At 40.2% G+C, this 23,925-nt stretch overlaps 2 protein-coding genes across 26 annotated transcripts in view; one reads left to right on the forward strand and one right to left on the reverse strand.

Moving 5' to 3' along the window:
* Positions 1-9,435, reverse strand: part of Smad4 (SMAD family member 4) — a 64,434-nt gene extending 54,999 nt beyond the window's left edge. For both annotated transcript variants that reach the window (XR_010041414.1, XM_003474029.4), the window contains exon 1: positions 9,299-9,435. The gene's annotated coding sequence lies outside the window, so the exon portion shown is untranslated. The remainder of the gene's footprint in view (positions 1-9,298) is intronic.
* The window catches only part of LOC106028573 (uncharacterized), a 36,895-nt gene continuing 22,019 nt past the window's right edge, over positions 9,050-23,925 (forward strand). For 8 of the 24 annotated variants that reach the window (XM_063231629.1, XM_063231636.1, XM_063231628.1 and 5 more), the window contains exon 1: positions 9,050-10,011. In XM_063231629.1, the coding sequence (XP_063087699.1) occupies positions 9,170-9,892 (723 nt within the window). In that variant the 5' untranslated portion in view covers positions 9,050-9,169 and the 3' untranslated portion in view covers positions 9,893-10,011. Of the gene's footprint in view, positions 10,012-10,107; positions 10,288-11,479; positions 17,884-18,880; positions 23,835-23,925 lie in introns of those variants that run through there. The other 16 variants (XR_010041419.1, XR_010041423.1, XR_010041420.1 and 13 more) reach the window with 8 other exon arrangements.

A 23,925-nucleotide genomic window follows, 5' to 3' on the forward strand; every position in this document is an offset into this window, starting at 1 on the left:
GTAGTTCTGCCTGCAGCTCACTAGCACAAGTGCATTTCAACGTGCAGCAATATTTTAAGCACATCACTAAATGCTTCTAAATATTAGTAAAGACATGCACTCCAAGTTAGAGATTTTAAAATGTAATTTTTACTACTTTATTAAAGCCATTCTTAAATGAAACTGGCATTTTTCAAATGCTTTAACATGTGTTTGAATGTGAAGAACACAGAACTCATACAATTTAGTGCAACCACCTTGATTCATGCTAAGTTGTTTGCAGTTTACCCACAGTTGTTTCCTCACCTTCAGTATAAATGTTAATGCAAAGAAAGCCTAAATAACATCTTAATTATGTTTTAATACACATAATCTCTCTAAAGGGGTCTAGGGATTCCCCAGGAATCTATGGACCACAATCTGAGAACTACTGTTTTAAAGACTGGAACTTGGGGCGGGGGGTTTAGCTCAGTGGCATAAGCGCCTGCCTTGCAAGCAGGCAGTCATGAGTTCGATCGCCGGTACCGATAAAAAGGAAAAAGACAATAAATAAATAAATAAATAAATAAATAAATAAATAAAGACTAGAACTTAAGTTGAATTCTGTAACTGAAACATGTATTTCATGAAACTTAAGTCTACTAAGTCAATCTAGTTTATTTTTTGAAAACGAGCTGTATTACAATCCCATGCAGGTTAGCCCAGCTCTACTAAATAAACATCCAGGGTAGGGCCCTAGCTTTAAAAAGCACTCAAGGAGTCCGAATTGCTGTCAGTTTTACAAACCACTGATGCTATCTACAAACTTCACTTTACATATTACCAAAAAAAACATAAAAAATAAATTCAATGCCATGAACATGTGCAACTGATTTAAAAGACAAATTACAAAGAAATCATGTCATTTTCTTTACAATTAGCTGCTTCATTTACATCTACATAAAATTCTTCCTGCAGCTAATTTTAGTAGAGATTATCTATGACATAGATGCATTTATTATGCTTAAATACAATGATTCCTGGCTTAGTTTTTCTAATTTAGTACTTTATCTGTCACCTGTTCTCTAATGGTTCAATTGATTGTTTTGTTTTGTTTTCTGTCTTTTTGAGACAGGGTCTCAGTATGCAGTTCAGGCTGATCGTAGGCTTACCTTATAGCCCAAGCTGGTCTTGAACTTGAAATGATTCTCCTGCCTCAGCCTCCTAAATGCTGGGATTACAGAAGTGCACCACCATGCCCAGCTTTTTAATTTTTTTAATTTGCTAATTTTAAAATCATTTTTACATGAAATATTTTTTGTTTTTATTATTTATTTTTGTTTGGAGGGGTTCCAAAGACCAAAATCACAATCTCTTGCAATGCAGGCACTTGTAACACTGAGCTAACTCCTCAGTTGAACTGACTCGCCCCCTATAGGCATCAAATATGCCAGAATTCACTAGTGAACAACACTGATTAATATCTTTTTTTTTTTTTTTGGTAATGGGGATCGAACTTATGACCACGCACTTGCAAGGCAGGCACTTATACTGCTGAGCTAAATCCCCAACCCCTTAATTAATATCCTTAATTCAGTTTTACACTTAGAAATATATTTTGACTTGAAAAGAGCTGAGGTTCACACATTTATCCAATTTGAGACACAGAAAGCATACTTCACTAAAAAACCAAATATTTAGTAATGATCCTTTTGTTTAATCAAAGGTTTGCAATCAAAACATGTAAATTGGGTGACAGATCTCAAATAAATTATTCCAGTGTACCGACAATGGAAAGATAAAGTCTGTACTATATCAACACAAATCAAGCAATAAAGACACTGTAAATAATCAAAGCCTTTAAAATCAAAAGGGACTTTCTTATAATACAGAATTCCATACTTCCTCCACTCCATTTGCATTCTGTGTATGTACTGAAACTGAATGGCAAAAATTACTTTTAGGACTTTTAGAAGTTTATCTAAATAACTTCTTCTAGAGACAGAGATGCAACTACATTACAGACCAGTTCTTGGAAACTACTTAAGGTGATGTAAACGTTGAACTGAACATGCTCCTAGATGATCACTAGAGAACTGCTAGCTAGCTGGACAAGCTAATCAACTTTCTCATAGTGTATATAAATTTAAGACCTGACAGCAAAAGTTAAATCAGTACGACTTGCCTTTCAGGAACCAACAAAGTATAAAATGTAATCTCACATCTAACTTAACGGGTCTATTCAAAGTTATTGGCACTTTTTGTTTACTGTGATAGCCTGTGCACTGAGCTACATCTCTGGGTCTTTTTATGATTTTTTTTTTATTTTGGGGGGGGAGAAAAAAAATTGGTACTGGTAGCTCATAAATTTTATGATTTCTCCTAAGAAAACCAAATTCCACTGGGAGTTTAAATGCTAATTTAAGGACTGGAGGAAGTTGCCCCCTCTTCTTCCCTAAATGGGATACAAATAAGCATTTTAGAGTGGTGTTTTAAAAGACCAGCTTCTTATATAAAATAAATATGATGTACCAACTTTTCATCACAGGAAATACAACTTAAGTTTGCTACCAGATAGTTAGAAGGATTCCAAGTTTGGGTCCAGCCTGGGCAATTTAGTGATCTTAGTAATAACCTTCCTCTAAATAAAAAATTTTATGAAAGGAGCTGGAAATGTAGCTCAGTGTGACTGTTTATCACAATAAAGTGCCAATGCTTTCAAAAGATCCATTAAGTCAGATGTGAGATTACATTTTACATGTACATATCACTGTGTTAAAGAATGACACAGTTCAAACACAAAACAGTCATAGCTCAACTACTGCAGTGCTCTGACCTGGATGCAACTGACTCCAACTGAATTAAAATACCTGAAGTTAGGACCCAGACATTAATTTTTTTTCTAAAGCCTTCCAAGAATTCTCAAGGTATGGACTTCTGGGAGAACATGGTGGATAGATAGCAGCAGCTTCGGAGGCTCTCTGAGAAACCCCACTTAAAATCCAGGAATGGTGCCGGGTGAGAAATCCTAAGCAAGGGGAGATATACTTTGCCGACCCAGGAACGAACTAAACTAAGAAAAATCAATTGGAAACGCAATCTCGGTGATATAACAGGAACAGATAAGGTCTCAGCGTGGAAGCTGGACCCCTGCACCACCGGAAGCTGCAATTTGAATTTCCTGCAGCTGCTGCAGCGTCCCAATCAGCATAGCAAGGAGAGAGGTGCAAAAGCTCTGAGGGTGGGAAGCGGTGAATGGAGTTGAGAGCGGGACTGGCCGGGAGCCCTGCATTGACCTGCGGTGAGTGAGCAGATCGGGGACCCTTCTACTAGAGTAGAAGGTTTCAGCAAAGGACATATTGGGACCAGACAGACTAGCTGGAACAGGTGGTTGCAGTGACTTCAGTCACATATTCCCCTCTCAAGCAGGATTGGTGGACAGTGCCTGGCCTGCATGACGCCGCTGACTAAGACCCAGTAGGCTAGCCCAAACCAGATCCCAGCGCCTGGAGGTGCACCCTAGCAGTGAAGGCTTCGGTAGGTTGACCTAGAGGGGCGGGCCCAGCATAGGCTGCCCAGGTCTCCGTCTCCCTAGAACACTGCAGTGGGTGGGAACACCTAGTCAGCGCAATTCAAACAAACTGTAACCGACAAAGAAAGAAACTGGGCCTCCTATATTCACTTGTATAAAAGGAACAAAAAATATGGGAAGTGGGAGCAACAAGAAAGGGTCCTCGGCCCCCAATCCTGAGAAACATGCAATATCAGACACGGCACCAATAGATATAAAGTGCTATCTCCAGAGCCTCACAGACGAGTTCAGGAATGAAGTTATTAATGACCTGAAGCAAGACGTAAGTAGAATAGTTAGAGAAATGCTAAACATCGCCCAAGAAAAAACAGATAGTGGAATGGAAGAACAGAAAAAAAGGGGAGAATTGTTTGATGGAGAAAATAAAGAAAACATAGAATACGTCAAGCAGGTTCAAAGAGATTACCAGGAAACTAAAAACTCTATCGAAAACTTGCATAACAGCTAGAAAGAAACTAAGGATAGATTATCTGAACTGGAGGGCAGATTTGTAATATGGGAGCATGAAATGAAAAACTTCTTAAAAATAACAAAAAAACCAAACAGCAACAACACAAAGGCTAGAAGATGATAAAAAGATCTACAACTTAAGAATTAAGAACATAAAAGAAGAAGTAGGGGCACAAACAAATGGACTACAAAAGCTATTCACAGAAATAATCCAAGAGAATTTCCCTAATTTAGCAAATGGTAAAGATATTCAGATGTACAAGGCATACAGGACCCCAGCCACCTACAACCCAAACAGAGCTACACCCAGGCATATAATAATCAAAATTCCAGAAATCCAATATAAGAACAGAATATTAAAAGCCGTCAGAAACAAAAAACAGATCACTTACAAGGGAACACCCATCAGAATTACAGGAGACTTCTCGGCACAAACCATCAAATCATGAAGAGCGTGGGGGGAAATAATTCAAGCTTTGAAAGATAGTAACCTCCAGCTAAAATTGATATATCCTGCACAACTGTCCCTAGAAATTGATGGAAAAACAAGGTGCTTCTAGGATAAAGAGGAACTAGGGGAATTTGCAACCACCAATTCAACTTTACAGAGAATACTGCAGGATATTCTAAAAAAGGAAAATATCGATTCCAGAAATAGTGGCAAAGAGGCCACAATGAATGGAGCAGAAAGCGAAATGAAGAAGACAAACTGAAAACAAACGACAGAAAAAGAGCTCAACAGAAATGAGGCAGAGAAGATCGGATGGTAGGAACAGCTATTTTGGAGAAAACAAGACATCATAATAGCTAGTGCTGATTTAGTATCATTTTGTTTTGAAGTCCCATCAAATTTGTATTCTTCTGTCTCCATCGGTCTTAAAAGGTTGTATCTTATTGGATTTTATTATATATGATAATATAAGTAAAAACTTTTATAGGCAAGGACATTATTCAGAAATCATTGTTCATTTTCTGTTAGTTGGTTCTAAATACCCTATAATAATGTCATTCTCTTGAATGTTTTTATAGTGTCTTAATATGTTTGGTGCTACAGTATACGAAGTTATACTCAAAGATTTCAAGGAAAGAGACACTATGGTAACTATTTTTATGTCAGGATATCTTGTGCTGCAACACTATTTTGCTTAAATGGTTATGTTTGGGCCTGCGCTGTTCTGTTGTTACGCCCTCTTTTATCTCAATCCCCATTTTTTTAATTATTTACTTTTTTCTTTTTATCTTTTTAGTTACGGGAAAAATAAATAAAAAATAGCAGGATATAGTATTATAGTATAGTAACCTACTTTGATTTCCTATTAACTTGATTTGAAATCCTGTATTGCCCTCACCATCTTGTTTTGACTGATTTTCCCCTATTCTGCTTTGCTTGATAGTACCAAGTTCGAAAGTATAGGCAAAACTGTGAAGACAATAAGATTCATTATGACGCCCATTCTGGTTGACTATCATCTTCTTTTAAAGTCCTGTAATGTCTCCAATGCTTTGGTTTTATTCTTTACTGTTTTGTTCAATTTTATTATAACTGGTAATTCTTCTTAAAACAGAAAGAGGCAGTATGGTAACATTGTTATCACCTTGTATTTTGTTTTTACATTATCTACAATGTCCATCCTTTTGATTTGACTGACTCTGTTCTGATATGTCGCATAAGTAATAACTGTGGGAGTAATAAAACCCAAAATGTGTAATTGTCATTGTACAAAAGAAAAGTACTCTAAAGGTTATAACTGCATATATGTTTAAGTGTATAAGATAGATAACCATTATTACTAAGTTTTTTTGGACATTGAACAAAACTGTTTGCACTCCCACTGTCTGAGAGTGCTTCAATTTTGTAACGAACAACTGTTTCTAAGATGAGAATATGTAATCTATTAACTAGTGATTTCTTACTGTTTATTTTTTAAATTTTGTATTACTTGTACCCTTTTTCTGTTTTTTTTTTTTTTTTTCCTCCTTAAGTTAAAAAGAAAAAAAAAAAAAAAAGAATTCTCAAGGTACAAAGTTGAAAACTACTGCCCAGCCAGGAATGGTAGTGTTTGCCTGTTATCCCACTACCTAGGAGGCTGGCTGAGAGGCAGGGTATCACAAGTTTGAGACCAGTCTGAGCAACTTAGCAAGAACTTACCTCAAAATTTTAAGAAGTAAATTAAAAGGGCTGGGGATGTAGCTCAGTGTTCCCTGGGTTTAATATCCAGTCGGGGAGGGTGTGTCTATTTCAAACTTTGGGATTTATAAAAGCAATATGAAGGTTGGGGACATAATTGATGGTAAATGGTTGCCTAGCATGTATGCTTGAGGTCCGGGTTTGATCCCTAGCACCACAAAGAAGGGGGCAGAGAATAGAAAGATTACTGAACTGCAAAAAAATCTTCCGTTTAAAATGTAAATAGCAAGATACAGCTGAAAGATATTGGTTATCGCCAATTTTAAACTGATTAAGACATAACAGATTCTCTTTATTTAAATCTCTGTTGCTATCTAATGGAGTTACTGAAGACAAATTATATGAACCTTGTAGATAAGTCCACTCGTTATCTTAGTGGTACATTTGCAAAAACTACCCTAGTTTTCATTTTTTCTCATGTTTAAAAATTCCTTAGATGCCAATTATAGCATGTAATAATACCAAAGTGATACAACTTAAAATATCTTGTTGAGAAACTGGATTTCGGCCAAATTTCCCATCACCGAAATTACACATTTTAAAATGACAAAAAATCCACAAATTCTATATGTGACTCATATATTTGAAACACGATGCACACAGTATCATACTGAACGCAGCTCAAATGATACCTATGTATTTGTCAATGGTTTGAATGTCTGATTTTAAATAACTGAGTCTTCAGCAATGCTTGGGCAAAATGCCTCAAATTTGTTAAACCTGTACTGGACACTAGTTTATGCTGGTATAACTCCTTCAACTTTCATTTAGAATAGAAAACAATCGATCCCCGGTACCGATAAAAAGGAAAAAGACAGAAAACAATAAAATCAATAAAACTTTTAGTTTTACACATCATTACAAATCACCTCAAAATCACCATTCCTCATAGTTTTTTTTTTTTCTTTTTTGCTACCAAGGATCAAACTCATAACCTGGTGCTTGCCAGGCAGGCACTTGTGCCACTGAGTAATATTCTTCAAAGGTTTAAGGAAAAAACTCTGCCTAACTACAAAATCTTTTGGGGGGAAAAAGCAAATCTAAACATGTACAATGAGCACTGAAATGGCTAATTTAAGATGCTTCAAGGTCCACTGACTCTAAAAATCATACAACGAAAAAAAAAATGCTAAGCATGAACTAGAGACCGAATACAACTAAGTCTAAATATCAGAAAAATAATGTACTAGGCAAAAATTTAGCCAATACTAAATATGTATTTTAAATGTAACAAACCCTGCAGATTCCATAGGGTTAACTGCTCCACTAGAGGCCCCAGCAATTTACAGTTCAATTAGCATAGTATCTAATATGTTACTATAACACTGGCTCCATCAGGGAAAAAAAAAAGTGTTACCAAGTGAGACAGCTTGAGTATGACTGGACTAAATAAATTATTTTAATGCTTGCTCCTTAATTGGGAGAGCAGGTGGAGAAAAAGAATTCACACATACAGAAAAATAGCTCAACTAAAATATAACTGAAGTGAAGCATTAGTTTTTCAAAAATAAAATGTACTGCATCCTAGTGTTAACTACTGCTTCAGCAGCAAAGCCATCATTGGTCGATGGTCCATGCCAAACTTATTCCCAAATATTTTCACAGTGACTTTCTCAGTACACATTTTCATTAATTCTAAAACAGACTGACATTTCTTCCCTGTTTAAGATTTACATTGAAAATATTCAGTTAAAAAATAGGTATCCCGCTTCAAAAATAAAAATTAAGATGCAAGTAACACTTTAAAATCAAATTCACCCATAAACCTAGAAAGCAAAGAAAAAGTCACTTCTATTAATAGGATCACATAATATTATGTCAGTCTTTTCTAGAAAGGCTTTTAGTTTTAATTCTAATAACTTAAATGTACATAGCGCACTTTTAAACCAAAAACTACTCCAAATCATGCCTTTTGGGCCTGTCTCTATTACATTAGTTCTGTGACAAACCATTTGAGAAAACAAAATTATGACAGAATTACAGAAAAAAAGAAAACACATTTAAAAATGTTAACTATATTAACCATTTACACTTTAGAATACCATGCGCTAGTCATATCAGAAATTTCAGATATAGAACAAATAAGTCCTTAGTACTTAGCTACATTTCAACTCGAGTATATTTAGCCTTGGTACCACAAGGCAAAGGTAACTTATCAAATCTACAATAAAAATTATTTTAATGTAGTCTAAACCCTAATTACTTTGAGAAACTATACATTTCTGTATTGTCAATCAAAACATGATTTTGCCAGCAAAAAGCATTAACCGAATAAAGGTGCTGAGACGAAAACGATGCTAAATCTAGCAAAAGTCCAAAGATTTTTAAACCTTTCAAATTAAACACACCTATGTCTTTGAAAATCTAGCTTAAGAAATCCTAACAGCATTTTATTGCATGTGGTGAAGCCAACGCCCTCCACCCTACAACAATTTCACGCACCGTACTTGTTGTAGCCCTGACAATAAGATAAACTACGTCTTTTATTAGGATACACCTTTTACTAGGGAAAGGAGATGCAGTTAGGTGATTAGAATGTTTCCTGCATGGTGCCATCACTCACAACACCCAAAAAGTAAACAACTCAAAGCTAGAAACACAAAGTGGAAGGACACAATAAGAAAGTAAAGGACAAAGAAAAAATAAGTATCCGTCTGCGGAAAGAAATTAGACAAACCATTTATTTACTACTTTCGTTTGGACCTAAAGGCAACAAACACTCTAGTAGTCTCGACGCGCTCTGCCCGGGCGACAGAGAAACTACTCAGGAACAACAAAGCGGAGCGGTGACTGAGGCAGAAGTCGCAGTCCAAGTTCAACTGGATTGTCCGACAAACTGCGAGCGAAGTTCGGGGCTGCAGGGTCGACCCAGCAATCCGAGTGGGCTCGGGCGCGGCGGCACGCCCAGCCCGCCTTGACCAGCGCGGTGGCCCCCCGCCCGCTCGAGCGCCGGGCCTGGCCCTCCAGGCTGCGGTGCTCGCATGCTAGGCGGACCCGCCGGCCTCCCGTGCGCTGCCTGCCGGCCGCTTGGAGTCACCCCCGGAGCGGGGAAGCCGCGGGCGGGGCGCGCGGGCCCGGCGGGGGAAGAGGAGGGGACATGGCGCGGTTACCTGGGCTCCGGCGCCGGCGAACGGAGTCCGCTCTCCCGACGCTGCTCGGCCGTGGACGCGTCGCGCCCGTGGCTTCCTCACGCGGCCCGGTGCGCAACTCGGCCCCCTCCCCGAGGCGTCCGAGCCAGGCCGCCCCTCCTCGGCCACACCGCTGCCCGCGCGGGCCCGGCCGCCTCGAGCTCCCGGGCCGCCCCGCGGCGGGGAACCTCTCGTGCTAGGCGCCCGGCTCTTCTCGCCCACTCCAGGGCCCTGGGCGATCGCAGAAACAAGCGGAGAATAAGAAGGGCCTCCCAAAAAAAGAGGACTAGCACGAACGCTGGCTCCGCCACCCGAGCTGCTCCGTTACCGCAGAGGCGACGACGACCAGGGCCGTGTTGTTGCTGCCAACTTGTCGAGAAGACACTGAGCATGCGCGCGCGGAGACCACATCCGGGTAATTTCAGGGTTTGGCCTACCCCCCCCCCTCCCCTAGCAGCTCTCCTTTCTCCCGGGTGCCCCCGCCTCCCACCCCAGGAGACTGGAGGATGGCTCTGCGCAGGCGCCCGCGCGGAAACACTGGTAGATGCTCTGCGGGGATCCTCGGCCAGGGCCTAGCGTAGCACTTCGCGCGGCGCTGTGTCTTTGAGCAGAGGTTGCTCCCCGGGAGTGGTCTTCACTGAGAAACGCATTCTTTCGCAAGAGTTCTGAGGCAGCGCAGGAGAATTCGGTGTCCAGTAAGTAGTTACGATGAGCGTCCAACCAAACCTTTTTAATTTTTGTTTTGTTTTGTTTTGAGGACTTGCGTGGACTCTAGGGTTTATTATTAACAGGCAAACACTAACTCCGGTTGGTTGTCCAGCGGCTTACTTTGGGAAGAAACTGGCTGCACCTTCCTTTCCTTCCCTCCAGCGCCAAATCGCGAACTTCAGAAGTGTTTAAACTCCAGAAACGCACTGAACAGTCAAGGAATCACATTCACAAGCCTTGCCAGATGTCAGAAAATGTGAAAGGTTCGTGTTGCAAGAGACTTAGGCAGAATATTCCAGTTGGAAGCAACCGCCGAGATCTGTCATTCTCCTGTTAAGTAGGTTGCTCCTTGGGTGGCGAAAGACCTAAACTCTGCTTTCGGTTCATACTAACTTTATAGGATGAGTGCATTTCTTTCTGGTTGAACTTGTACCTCAGCGATAGAGCAGAAGGCCCTGAGCTGCATTCCCCAGCAACGCAAAATAATAATAATAACCCAGAAAACATATCAATTATATGAATGGTTTTTTACCAACCAAAGAAACACTTTGTTGTGGGTTCTCAAAGAGTAATTATTAGACAGCTCGGAGTCATTTCTTATGTTTTTCCCAAAAACAATACACTTGCCTACCATTCACGCAGTGTCCAGTTCTGTCCTCCTTGCCATCATATCCTGGGCTTTTTCTACTAGAAAGTCCCTAAAATTGTTGTCTTCAAACTGGTGTATCCTTACCTCTGGGATTAATGAGGATTTAACAAGACTAGTGTTAAGGGAATTCATTTCCAGATCTTTTCAATGTGTACTATTTTCTAAAATTTCCCAGCTTGAGGCTAAAGATGAGTGTACTCATCTTTACTATGTATAGCAGCTCCTTACAAGATCATCCTCACATCATACAAAACAAAGTCAAAATTGCCACTCATTACTAAGGTGACCCAAGATGTCAGAACCTCCTGGGCAATCCAAAAGCACAACTCAAAAATAGGTGTCTGTGTTGAGAAAGTAAATGACCTTAATGAGTGGGTATTACAGTCTTTTGCAAATGAAGTGGTTTCCAATCCTTCACTGTCAACAGAATTAAAAGATCTGTCAGCTGGTATATCATTAAAATGACTTGGTAATAGACAAATATGTGATTCTGCAATATTATACATCAGAAGTTTTAAACATTGAGCAACATTACTGACACTAAACTCCTTCCATTCCATCTGTATTCATTATGTATTACTATATAACAATAGTCCCAGAAAACTAGACACTCAAAACCGAACATATGTATTAGCTTACTGTTTCTGTGGGATTCAGGCATGACTTTCCCAGGCCCTCTGCAAAATAATGCTCTACTAGGACAGAGGATCCATTTTGAAGGTTGCATAGTTGTTGGTAGTGTTCAGTATGTTATTCTCTGTTGCCTGTAGGCTCCTCAGTTCCTTACCATGTGATCTCCTCCCTAGGAAAGCTCACAGTATGCAGCTTGCTTCTTCAAAGCCAGCAAAAGAGAATCTCATCAAGACAATGCATTTGGCTGGGGATTTAGCTCAGCAGCACAAGCGCCTGCCTTGCAAGCAGGCAGTCGTGAGTTCAATCCCCAGTACCGATAAAAAGGAAAAAGACAAAAAAAAAAAAAAAAAAAAGACAATGCATTTGTTTGTTTGTCTAAGAAATAGCATTGCTGTGTTGCCCACCCTGGCCCTGAACTCCTGAGCTCAAATGATCTTCCTACTTTCAGGGTCATGAGTAGTTGGGACTACAGGTACGTGCCACCATGCCTGGCTTGGTTACAATTTTATATAACATAATCATAAACCCTAATAAATCACAGATCTCATCTTCACTTAAAAGGAAGGGATCACAAAAGGGTTTGAACACCGAGGCTGGCAATCATTATAGTTTGTCTACCACACCATCTATTTATTTATTCTCTATAAGCTCAGCCTCTTCTCTGAATTTCCCTTCAGGTTTCCTTCACCTTTTTGCTTAAGGGAAACCCGACTTTACCCTGGGACACTGCTTCCCCTTCCACCTCCCAAACAGTGGCATCTGTATTTTCAACTTAAGAGAAAATACCCTAGAGGTATGACATATGTCCTCTCTCCTCAACAATGCTTCCAGACTGTCTGCCTCCTCCTCCTTACAAACCAGCAACTTTATTCCTGTCTAGTACTACCATCATTATTCTCCTTCCCTTTCCTTTTTTCACCGTCTGCTCCTGTCAGTCACTCCAATGCCACTTTTGTCTTAATCCCATAGTAGTTATTTATACGCTTAGATGATCTTTCCGGTACCCTGACCCCTCAATTCCTTAATTTCTCCTCCACCAAAGATCTTGTCCTCCATCCTAACTTAGTTACTCACTCCACTGAGATCATGAGAGCCTTATCAAACTGCAGCTTCTTCACAGTCACAATTTCAAGCACCTTCCACTGTGATCACCACCTCCTATTTCCGGGTCATTTTCTGCAGCACTCTAATGGCAACAACTCTTTAACCCTTGCCTCTGCTTTTTCCCATCCTTATTAGTTTAAACCCCTACCCAGTCATAGTCACTCTTGCACATACTCAGAGCCCCCTATTCTTTTTCCTTTTTCTTGCTTGCTTGGCAAAACCACAGTCCTAATTCAAGTCAGCTCTCCACCTACTCCATACCACCACTAATGCTAGAATAAAGACATAAGGCATACTGATTAATTTCACTTTAATTTCCTCACTTTCAAATTGACCTTTAGTGTTAAACGTCCCTACTTTCCCCCTGCATTCTTTTTAGATTTCATACTTTTTCTGTCTATAACCTATATGTTCTCCCCTCCATCCTCATTCTCATGAGTACATATACTTTGGCTCTTACTGAGGATATTGAAGCAATGAGACAAAAACTTGCACAGAATCCAACCATCACATCTACCCATCCCCAAGCTTTCTCTTCCCCTTCATTGCGTATTTGAATTTCCATGCTCCTAGGTAGAGCTAGTCCCTCTGTTAAGTCAACGGATCCCAGTCCCCTCTTGGCTAATCAAGGTCATGACTGTTACCGCAGCAGTTATTTCTTCTTCCACAGCACTGACACTTCCCTCTGTTGATTCATTTTCATAAACTTTGAAGCACCAGTTATTCCTTCATTGCACAGCTTCTTCTCATGGATCCATTTCCACAGTCTACTACCCATGTCTTTGCTTCCTTTGCAATAAAACTTCCAGAGTTTTCTGTTCTGTACTTTGTCCCTAGTTCTTCTCCCCATACTCTGCAGCAGCATACATACAATATGATGCCATTTTTATAAAGGTCAAAAACATGTCAAACACTATTTGTGTGTGAAGACTACACATATATAGAGTATAATCAGTGCATACGAGGTTACACATATAGCAGGTTATCAGCTGAAGTTGTAGGTTTCCCACCGTCTCCTCACTTCACTCCATCGTGATTTCATCCTTCCATTCTATCAAAATGCATCATATCACAGTCAATAATGATCTTCAAATTGGCTAAATCCAATGATCTAGTACACTGATGGCAAACTTTTTAGAGCTTTCAATGATATAAACACCCTGCTGTGGCACACATGCTATAGGTTCGTCACCACTGATCTAGTCTTTCTGCTTATCTTGATTGACTTGTCTATAACAGCTGACACAACTAATCACTTGATTCACTTTCCCCGTCCTTGGTTTCCCTCCCTGCTCCTTCCTTCTCTGTCTTATTTGTTCATTGTCTCCGTGTCTCAAACCTTGCAGTGAGTGAGTGGCCCAGGAGTTTTTATGCATATTCATTTCCTTTGTGATCTCATCTCATTCCTTTCAGTACCATTTAACATATATGCTATCTGATCTCATTTCAGTACCATCTAAAATATATATCATAATATATGGTGACAACTCCCAAACTTATATCTCCCACTCAGACTTTTTACCTGAACTCCAGATTTTAATATCCATCAGTGTACAGTATATTTTAAACCTAACATGTCACCAACTAAACAATAGTCTGTCTCAAACCTAACCCACTAGCTTTCCTATCTCAGTTGATGACTACTCCATCCTTCAAGACGCTTGGACCAAAACCCCTTGAGTCATGCTGGCTTTCGTTCTTTCTCTTACACCCCGTATTTCTTCCCAAGTCAGATCATCTTTTACCAGCTCCCTGCTACCCAGATGGTGAGCTGCCATCATCTCATGTTTGGATCACTCTTTTCAGAGCTCTCCTGTTCTTGTGCTAGCCCTTTCTCAACATATTAGCTAGAGCAGTGATGGAGAACCTTTCAGCGGTTTCAGTGATAATGAACACCCCACTGATGGCATGCGTGCCATAAATTTGCCACCACTAGAGTGACCCGCTTAAAACATAAGTCATCTCTGTATTAAGTGGTCCTTGTTCCATTCAGTGTAGTCCACATCCTTACAATAGCCAACAGGTTTCTATGTGGCTGGCACTTCCACCTCACTGCCTATCATCCCCTCTCTAATCTCACCTTTACTTTACCTCCTGTCACTCTGCTTTAGCCTTCCTTGCCTCCTTTTTTAACCCTAGAAGATGTTAATCCTGTTTCCATGCTAAAACTCCTGCATAGGCTGTGCCCTCTGCATGGTGCACATCTTCCCCAGAGACCCTCGTTGGGAACTCATTACTCCTTTTGAAAAGTCACTGTCTTCCTGAGGCCCAGTAGGACCTTTTAAAAATCAGAACTTTTCTTTGTGTGTGTGAGATCACCAAAGGAAATTGTACGTTATTTATTATGAGTATCACAATCACTATTTTGTTGGCAATGCTAATAGTATTTTTGTTACAGTTATTAAGTTCTTTCAATTTTGGAGGAAACCAAATGGAGCATGTATTACTTGGAAACTTCTATATCTCTCTGCCACTTTTTCATGGAAGGGCAAACTTTTGGAAATAACCTAAAAAGAGCAATCAAGAGAAACACACTTACAGTATGATAGGAAGCACATAGGTAAGTAGCCTGCTTAACAGCTCTCAATCAGGAGTCACCAAGTCCTGCTGATTGCCCAACACCTACTCAGTTTCCTCTTAGATTGAAACCAGAAAGCAATCTAAAGATGCCCAAGATGTTTTTGTTATCTAAACACATTCCCATTTCAGGAAAGAGGATGGCTAACATCAATTTACTGAAGGATCTGATTAATTGTTAAAGTAAATACAGTACTTACACTGAGAATACAGTTAGTAGCTTTCTTCATATTATCCCATTTTTAAAAAACTCACAGAGGTTTCATTCATGTTTTAAGTAGTTGATTTGGAAAAGAGCCTTTCTCCATTTCAGAAAATTATACTTCAGTTACTCCTCAACACTAAACTGGAAGATTATTCCATTGCTTCAGAGAACTAGTTGGGATAAATAAGTGAGAGTTTAATGTAACACCTGCTTTGGCTTCACTTGAAAATCCTTTGTTGATGGACATACTGGTTCACCCAGCCCTTGTTCTGCTACTCCACAGTACAGCAGACCAGCAGGTCATTGTACTGTAGAAGCTGCTGGATAGTCTTTTGATTGACTGTGGTCCTGCCTCTCAATCATTCCCATATAAAAGGCCCCAAATCCCACAGAGTTTGTAGAAACCTACCCCCTAGAACCGCCAACTGCGGCACTTTAGATGAATACAGTATCGAAATCATAACCATTCTTAACTTTCCCTGTGTACTACAACTCCCTCTTATGCTCTCCTGTCTTTTCCCCATAGCACCTTGATTATTGCCTGCCACCTCTCCATACTAGAATTTAAGCTACATGAAGGCAGGGCTTAACTGTACCATTCACTAGTGTATTCCAATTACCTAGAGTAAGTATTCAATATTTATAAATGAATGGACAAAGTGTTTCATGCTTCTATTATAAAATGAAAATTAGGAGTAAAGTTGATTCTAAATACTATGCTGTTCCAGGAAAAAATACTCTATGCATTAATTTTAATAGTATTTAAAAATGTATAATATTGTATATTGTTTAGATCAATAAGGTATTAACATTGTATTATATATACAGTCAAATTGAGTTTTGTTTTCATTTTGTTCTGGGGATTGAACCCATGGCCTTCATACTAAGCTCCATCTCCAGTCCTTTTTTTTAATTCTAATTTTGAGATAGGGTTTCACGGAATCACTATGTTGCTCAGAATGGGCTCAAGCTTGTGATTCTTCTTCCTCAACCTCTCAGCACACTGGAATTACAGGCCTGTGTCACCACGTCTAGCTGATACTCAATTTTAAATTATTTTTTAATCTGTAAAGAAGTATGACAGGCTAATCAATAAAACAAAAAGAGTTTCCAGCCTAAAATACACTAAAATACTGAGGGACAAATGTAATGGAAATACAAGAAAGAGATAAGTGAGTGATATAAAATTTGGTCTAAAAGTAAAGCTTTTTCATGTGATTTTATGTGGATGATAGATGCATTAGGATTTTTAGGTCCCCTTAAAGAATGATGTCACAGACCTCTTTTAAAATGTCAATACTTGGGACAGAAATAACAAAGCTTGCCATTGTTTAAACTTAGTACTGAAACATTTTAGATAGGATTTTTAAAATAAGAAACACAGTTTTGCCAGTTTTCTGGAGGTAAGCAAGCAAGAAATTTTGAAGACTACAATCCTGAAGCACTTAAAAAGGAACCAAGCAACCACCTTTGCTGGGGCTTTTGCTGGTAAAATATCTGAATTCGCTCATCATGCACTCTGACCTAGATAGACACTGGCTCAAAAGCTTTCTTTTCTAAACCCTGCTTGGGGAGCACAAGGTCATGAGTTTGATCTCCAATACAAAAAAAAAATAAAAAATAAAAAGTTTCTTTTCATTTTTTTTTTTTTTTTTTTTGAGAGAAGGTTGCTTCTTGGTGTTTTTTTGGCCATTGGTCTCACTAAATTGGCAAAGTTTTCCTAAAAGCGGAGAGTCTCCTGTGCCAGCCTCCTCCTGAGTACTAGGATGAAGATCTGGCTTCCTTTCTTTGGCAGTTCCACCTCCTAGTGTTAGGAACTTCCCTTGGGTGACAGCAGTGTAGAACTTGAATTTCTTCATTCCAGGGATAGAGATAGAGCTTGAACCTCTAGCACTGCCCACCTAAAAGTGACTATATTGAAATATACCATGACATAACCTAACATTGACAGCTTGCAGCACAATTAGCATCTTATTTTAGTGCTCACTCAGTGTAGGTATTTAAAAGTAGTGCAAGTTGCTTCTGAAAAAGAAATCACTTAACAGTGATCAGCCTGAACACCATTAAGTGTATCCACATTCCTAAAAGTAACGTAGTAAACACTGGGCTTAACATACAGGAAGTTATGTTTGAAAGCGATTCTGATGTGCATGTGGCTGTCAAGCCATTTGTTTTTGTAGCTTTAGAGGCCAAAGACTTGATGAGGAAGAAAAACCATGGGCAGAGGCAAGCCTCCATCTTTATTTTTATTTCTTTTTAAAAAACTGTCATAGCTGCTGTCATTACTAAACCTAGCACAGGCCTTAAGAGCAGCAGTGGACAGAATCCCGGCAATGGGGGTGGGGGTGGGGTCAGAGAGTGGGTAGGAGATTGGGAAGGGACAAAAGAGAGAAGGAGGGAAACCATGGAATAGCCTTTGCAGCAGTCTTCAGTATTCACAGAGGCCGGGAGGCCACTGACCTGGAGGGACGGGAGGGACATAGCTGCACCACACCCCTTCGTGAACCGTAGACTCCATTCGTGCAGCAAATGTTTCCAGCAGTGCCTGCCATGTGCTGAGTCCTGCACAGAGGGAGCCAGAGAGAAACCCAGCACAGTACAAGTCCTGAGTAGCTCCCAGTCTAGAAGGGAAGAGTGGAGTCATAAATGCCAGTTCAGAACATGGGGAAGGGAATGCTAAGAGAAAAATAAGGGAATCCTGCCCAAGGGAGTTCAGAAATCTTCAGAAAGAGTGACGTTTCAGTGAGGGAAAGGAGAGATTGGCCAGCAGAAAAGGATGGAGTGAGACCTTCCAAAGCAAAAGAAGCAACTTAGAAATGAAAGTCATTGGTGTATTTGTGGGATGGGTAGAAAAATTCAATATACAGCCATGGATATGCTTGGTTCATATATAAAACAAAACATGGTTACATATTGTATTATTTGCTATAGCAAACAGAAACAAATGTTTATTTAAAAAAAAGGGGGAGGGGGGACTAGTTAGCCCAGTGTGGTATCCCATCCCTGTAATCCCAACTATTGTGAAAGCTAAGGTAGGAAGATCCTAAGTTTGAGGCCAGCCTGTCAATTTAGCGAGAACCTATCTGAAAATTTGAAGAGGTGGGGATGCAGCTCAGTTATAGAGCCCTTGCCTATCATGCACAAGACCCTGTGTTCAATCCTTAGTAATGCAAAATAAATAAGTAGATAAAGAGTAAGGTAGCTGAACAAATTATGATATCCATCCAAGAGAGCACTACATAATTATAGGAGTAAAAATGTTTACTGTCCCTATAATGAAAGATCAAAAAGATTTACTGCCAAATAAAAAAGAAAGGACTAGAATAATGTGACTATTATTTTTTTTTTTGTGTTTAAAAGGAGCAGAAATAATATCTAACAATATGGTTGTGTGAGATGAGGTAGGGACAGGTAGATAGAGAAGTGGGATGGGAGGGAACCTTTCACTGTATGATTTCTTTTTTTAAATCATGTAAATATATTACCTGTTCAGAAAACAGAAGCTTGATTCAGTCACTTGCAATTCCAAGTGACCAAAACCTAGGCTGTCTGGAATGTGTATTTGTATTCCTCTCGTTTACCAGTTGGTGAGGCTCCAGGAACAGACCAGTGTTTGTCAGAGTCAGGGCTCTTCTTCCTGTTCAGCTAGGCTGTGGGTTTCCAGGTAACAGAGCTTCTCTTTCCCCAGGTTCTCTGGATCCTAATACCAGACTCGCACACACCAAGTAGCAGACAATATTTGTTGAATGAATGCATGGAGGAGAGAGAGACTGAGATAACACTGGAAGATAAAGGGCCAGACTGTGATGACAACACGCTTAATGTCCTGAACTCCACTTGAGGCCAAATATGTTGGGCATTTTTTTTACTTTTATTGACAAATAAAACCTACACATGAAAACCTTTTTTCAGCTAGATGTGGTGGCTCACACCTATAATCCCAGCACTCTGGGATCCTGAAGCAAAAAGATCACAAGTTCAAGCCCAGCCTGAACAATTTAATGATACCCTGTCTCAAAATAAAAAAATAAAAAGGGTTAGAGATAGATACGAGATCAGTGCCAAGGCTCTGGGTTTAATCTCCAATAGGACCACCAAAAACAAACAAATACAAAGCTACTTTTCAGTAGAGAGTTTGATGCATTTCAGTAAATGTCTATATAGTATCATGAAACCACCACCATAGTTTCTAGAACTCACTGTCCTTCCAAAAAAGGTACTCAGTGCAGTCAGTACCTATCCCATCTCTTGGGGCCTGCTCCCTATTACTAATATTTGGGTTCTTCGAGAATTCCACATAAATGGAATTATATGGTATTCCAATCTTTATATCTGGATTCTTTCAACACATTGTTCTGAGATCCAAAATGTCACTGTATCAGTTCCTGCTTTCTCTTTTATCATTCAGGCTCCATTGTGTGGGTTTGCAAATCCATAAGAACAGAGGTATATACATAAATTAGTGATTCTCAAGGAGTGGGAAGAAGGGTTTGGGAAGTCTCTTTTTAGGGAGTGATAGAAATATTCTGGAATTAGGTAGTGCTACAGGTTATACAACATTGTGAATACATTAAAAGTCAATGAATTGTATACTTGAAATAATGAATTCTGTGTTAAATAAACTTTATCTTTCAAAAAAATTCCATTTTAGTCAGATCTGGTGGTGCATGCCTGTAATCCCAGATATTTATGAGGCTGAGGCAGGATGATCACAAATTTGAGGCCAATCTGGACAATTTAGTAAGATACCATCTCAGAATAAAAATAAAAGCAGCCGGGAGTATAGTGCAATCACAGAGTTCCCCTAAGTTGAATTCCCAGTACTAAAAAATAATTATAGTAAGCATTACAAAAAAGTTACTAAGCAGACAGTCTTTGGAGACCTCGTTCAGGTCTCCACTCCTCACTTAATGAAAGACATTGATAAATGGTTTTAAGTCTCACAGTCTTCATCCAGGAAATGTTAGTTAAAAATAGAGCTCCTCTCACAGAGCAAAAACTGAATCGGGGAATATTCATGAAGCACTCTGCGTGGTACTGACACATGCCTCACTGGTGTTGGCTACTTGTTAATCTACCTACACTTGCCATCTGTCACACCCATTGCCCATCTTACTTGATTCAACACAAAGTAGAAACTAATCTTAACTGGTGGTAATACTGAACCAGGGGTTAAAAAGTAACTCGCTGTCTACCATATGTAAGTATAGCATAAAAATGAAAGACAAAAGGCTGAGTGAGGAACTGTTCCAGACTAAAGGACACCAAATAGATGTGGGAGTTAAATACTGTGTGATCCAGCTTTAGGTCTAGGAGAATTTTTTTTTTTCTTCTGTATAGGACATTATTGGAATAATTGATAAAATTGGAAAATGGACTATAAATAATACTATAGTATGGAATTGATGTTAGTTTTTGTTTAGTTTTTAAATTTTTGCTTTGCTTTTGTTTTTGAGACTGGTCTCACTATGTTGCTTGTTTCCAAGACCAGCCTTGAACTCCTAATTCTCCTGCTTCAGCCTTCAGAGTTGCTGGGACTATACATAAGCATCACTGTACCAAGGCCAGAGGGTTTTTGATTGGTTGGTTGGTTGGTTGGTTTTTGCAAGTGAGCACAGTACTGGGGATTGAATGTAGGACCTTTACACTAAGCTACATCCCTAGCTGTTTTTCATTTGTTTTGTTTTAAGTTTTTGAGACATGGTATCACTAAATTGCTAAGTTGCCTAGACTGAGCTCAAACTTGTGATCTCCTGTGTCAGCCACCCAGTGCTGGGATTACAAGCATGTACCAGCACATCCAGTTCTCAGTCTAAATTTCTTGATTTTGATAAATATAGCATGCAGAATGAGGACTGCCATGGAGCATGAAAGACTCCTCAGGAGCAGAACTGAAGGAAGCCCTCCTGCGTGGCCTTGCCTGCTTTCCTCTGATGCCAGCCTGGTGCTATGGCTGTGTAAGAAAATATCCGGTTCTTAGGAAGTACACAATGAGGGGTTAAGGGGAAAGACATACCGGTGTATAAAACTCCACTAATGTGTTAACTCTGTACTAGTTTGGAAGTACTAACAGAGAGAGAGAGAGAGAGAGAGAGAGAGAGAGAGAGAGAGAGACAGAGACAGAGAGAGACAGAGACAGAGAGAGAGAGAGAGGGAGAGAGAGAGAGAGAGAGAGAGAGAGAGAGAGAGAGAGAGAAAGATTGAGAGAGATTGCAAGATATTGGTACCTGGCGAATCAGGGGTAATGGATATTTAGACATTCTTTGTACGATCCTTGCAAATTGTCTTTAAATCGGAACTGTTTTTAAACTTTTAAGTCACTTGTTCATATGATGAAGTTCCTTTTGCAGCAGAGCTGGATTGAGGGGCATTGCTGAAGGTTGACCCCAGGGCTTCACCAGTGCCAAGCACATGATCCACCACTTAGCTGCACTTTCAGCCCCAGAGCTGAGATTTGAACCCTCTGTAGCTCCAGCCTTCTACACAGTATGTGCTGTGGAGCTACACTGCATCTAAGCAGTTGTAGCTCAAAGACGGCCTGACTGGGTCGCAGGGGACACCTCCTGAGGTGCCTCAGAGCAGCGTTTCTTCTCCAGCTTTGACACGTGCACAGCAACTTGGGGATCCTGTTAAGATGCAGATTCTGATTCAGTAGATGTGCTGGAGACTCTACGCTCCTCAAACTCCGAACTGGTACTGCTGTCCATGGACTAAAGGATCCAGGGGCACAGCCCCAGACTCTAGGGCCCAGACTTACAGGGCTTAAAATACAAAATTTATTGCAGTGGGGGTGGAAATAAACACTAAATTATTTAGGGGACAGTGCACAGTAAAGATTCTACTGATTTGAAATGCTTTGCAGGCTGGGTGTAGTGGTGCCCACTTGTAATCCTAGCACTCTACTTACACAGGAAGAACCCAAATTCAAGCCCAGTTTGGGGATTTTAGTAAGACCCTGACTCAAAACAAAAAATTTTAAAAGTGCTGGGATATCATTCAGTGTTAAGGTCCTGGCTTCAATCCCCAGTATCACAATAAACAGACTAATACAATGCTTCTTGATAAATTAAACTCCTTTACTTTTCAAATATCCTTTCGTTCAGTAAACATGCAGTGTGAGCCTGTTGGGTATCGTATTTTAGAATTCAGAACTGGATGACTATGAAAATTAGCTGAAACAGATAGGATTTAGCCAATCTTTCCCTTCCCCCAGCAGACTGAAAGTCAGCCTTCAACCCAGGCATTTTTAGTCCAACAAGTGAACTTGGGATCTGACAGTTTCACTCAGTGTCACAGGCACAAGATAGAACATTGCAGGTAGAGGGTGCTGGAATTGACAAGTTCATCAAAAGGAAAAAAAAAAGTTGGCAGTTACGCCGTCAGCATCATTTTAGTGAAAAAACACTCTTCTGCTGAATATTTGTATTTGTTTAGCTTTCAACTTTGAGGGGAAAACTATCCTATAAACAATGCCAAATTCTTTTCATATTTTAAAAAATATCCTTATAGACAATCTGGAGGAAAATAATTAAGTTTACCTAGGACCAAAATCACAGTGCCTACTTTCTTTGAAAGATTTAAGGTTAATCCAGCTGCACAGCTCTGAGGTATAAATTAGGCCCAACAGACAGGTACTGAAGAGAGAGAGCCAGAGGCTGAAAACCTCTGAGCGGGCCCCCCAGCCCCTTCTCACAGGGGGACTGTGTGAAGGGATGCGTGGGTGGTCCCAGGCCTTAGCCTGCAAGAGGGGTAGGTCTCACCTCTCTCAGGCTCCGGAATACTGACCCCTCTGGAGATTTTTCTGTTGCTCCCGGCAGCTGCAGCCTGTCTGCTTTTGCTTCTTCCCCTTTTCTTCCCCAGCTGACTTTCACTTCCTCGGCATTTCTGACCCGCTTCACTCTTGCTGCTTTTGAGCTGTCCCACACTTCTTCCCTCAGCTGCCAACATCTGCATCATCCACAGGAGCCAGCTCCTAGAATGCACTGGGCCAGGGAAGCAACTGGGGCTGGGGTCTCTGGGCTAAAGGGCCTCATTTATTCTTGATTTGTTTTGTTTTTGAGGCAGAGTCTCATGTAATACAGGTTGGCCTAAAATGTTGCCCAGGCTGGCCTCAAACTCACAGCAATCCTCCTGCCTCAGTCTCCCAAGTGTTGGGATTATAGGCATGTGCCAGCATGCTTGGCTGTCTCTCTTTTTTTTTTTTTTTTGCCTTTTTGAGATAGGGTCTTACTATGCAATTCAGGGATCCAGGGAGGCCTTGAGCTCACTTTGTAGCCCAGGCTGGTCTTGAACTTGCAATGGATTCTCTTGCCTCAGCCTCCCTTGTGGTGAGATTACAGGAATGCGCTACTACGCCCTGCTTGCCTATCTCTCTTTAATCAGGAAAGAAATGAGCACCAGACACCCCTAACCTCATACCTACTTGGAGAACACTGGTTGTATTTATTTCTCTTTCTCCTCCTTTACAGAGAGGGTGGTTTCCAGCTCCCTTCCCAATGGGCTCAACAATAACACTAATACTCTTTAAGAATGATATCCTGGCCAAAACTTTTGCCCTTGTCTCAGGCTGGGTTGCCTTGACCAATACACAGATATGAGGTGTGATTGAAAAATATGGTGAAAATTAAAAATTTTTTTTTGTGTGTGTGTGTGTGTTTTTCCTTTTTATCAGTACAGGGGATCGAACTCATGACTGCCTGCTTGCAAGGCAGGAGTTTATGCTGCTGAGCTAAA

Source organism: Cavia porcellus, unplaced genomic scaffold, assembly GCF_034190915.1.
Source record: "Cavia porcellus strain 051 isolate PalLab524CR breed Dunkin Hartley unplaced genomic scaffold, mCavPor4.1 scaffold_20, whole genome shotgun sequence".
Lineage (NCBI taxonomy): Eukaryota > Metazoa > Chordata > Mammalia > Rodentia > Caviidae > Cavia > Cavia porcellus.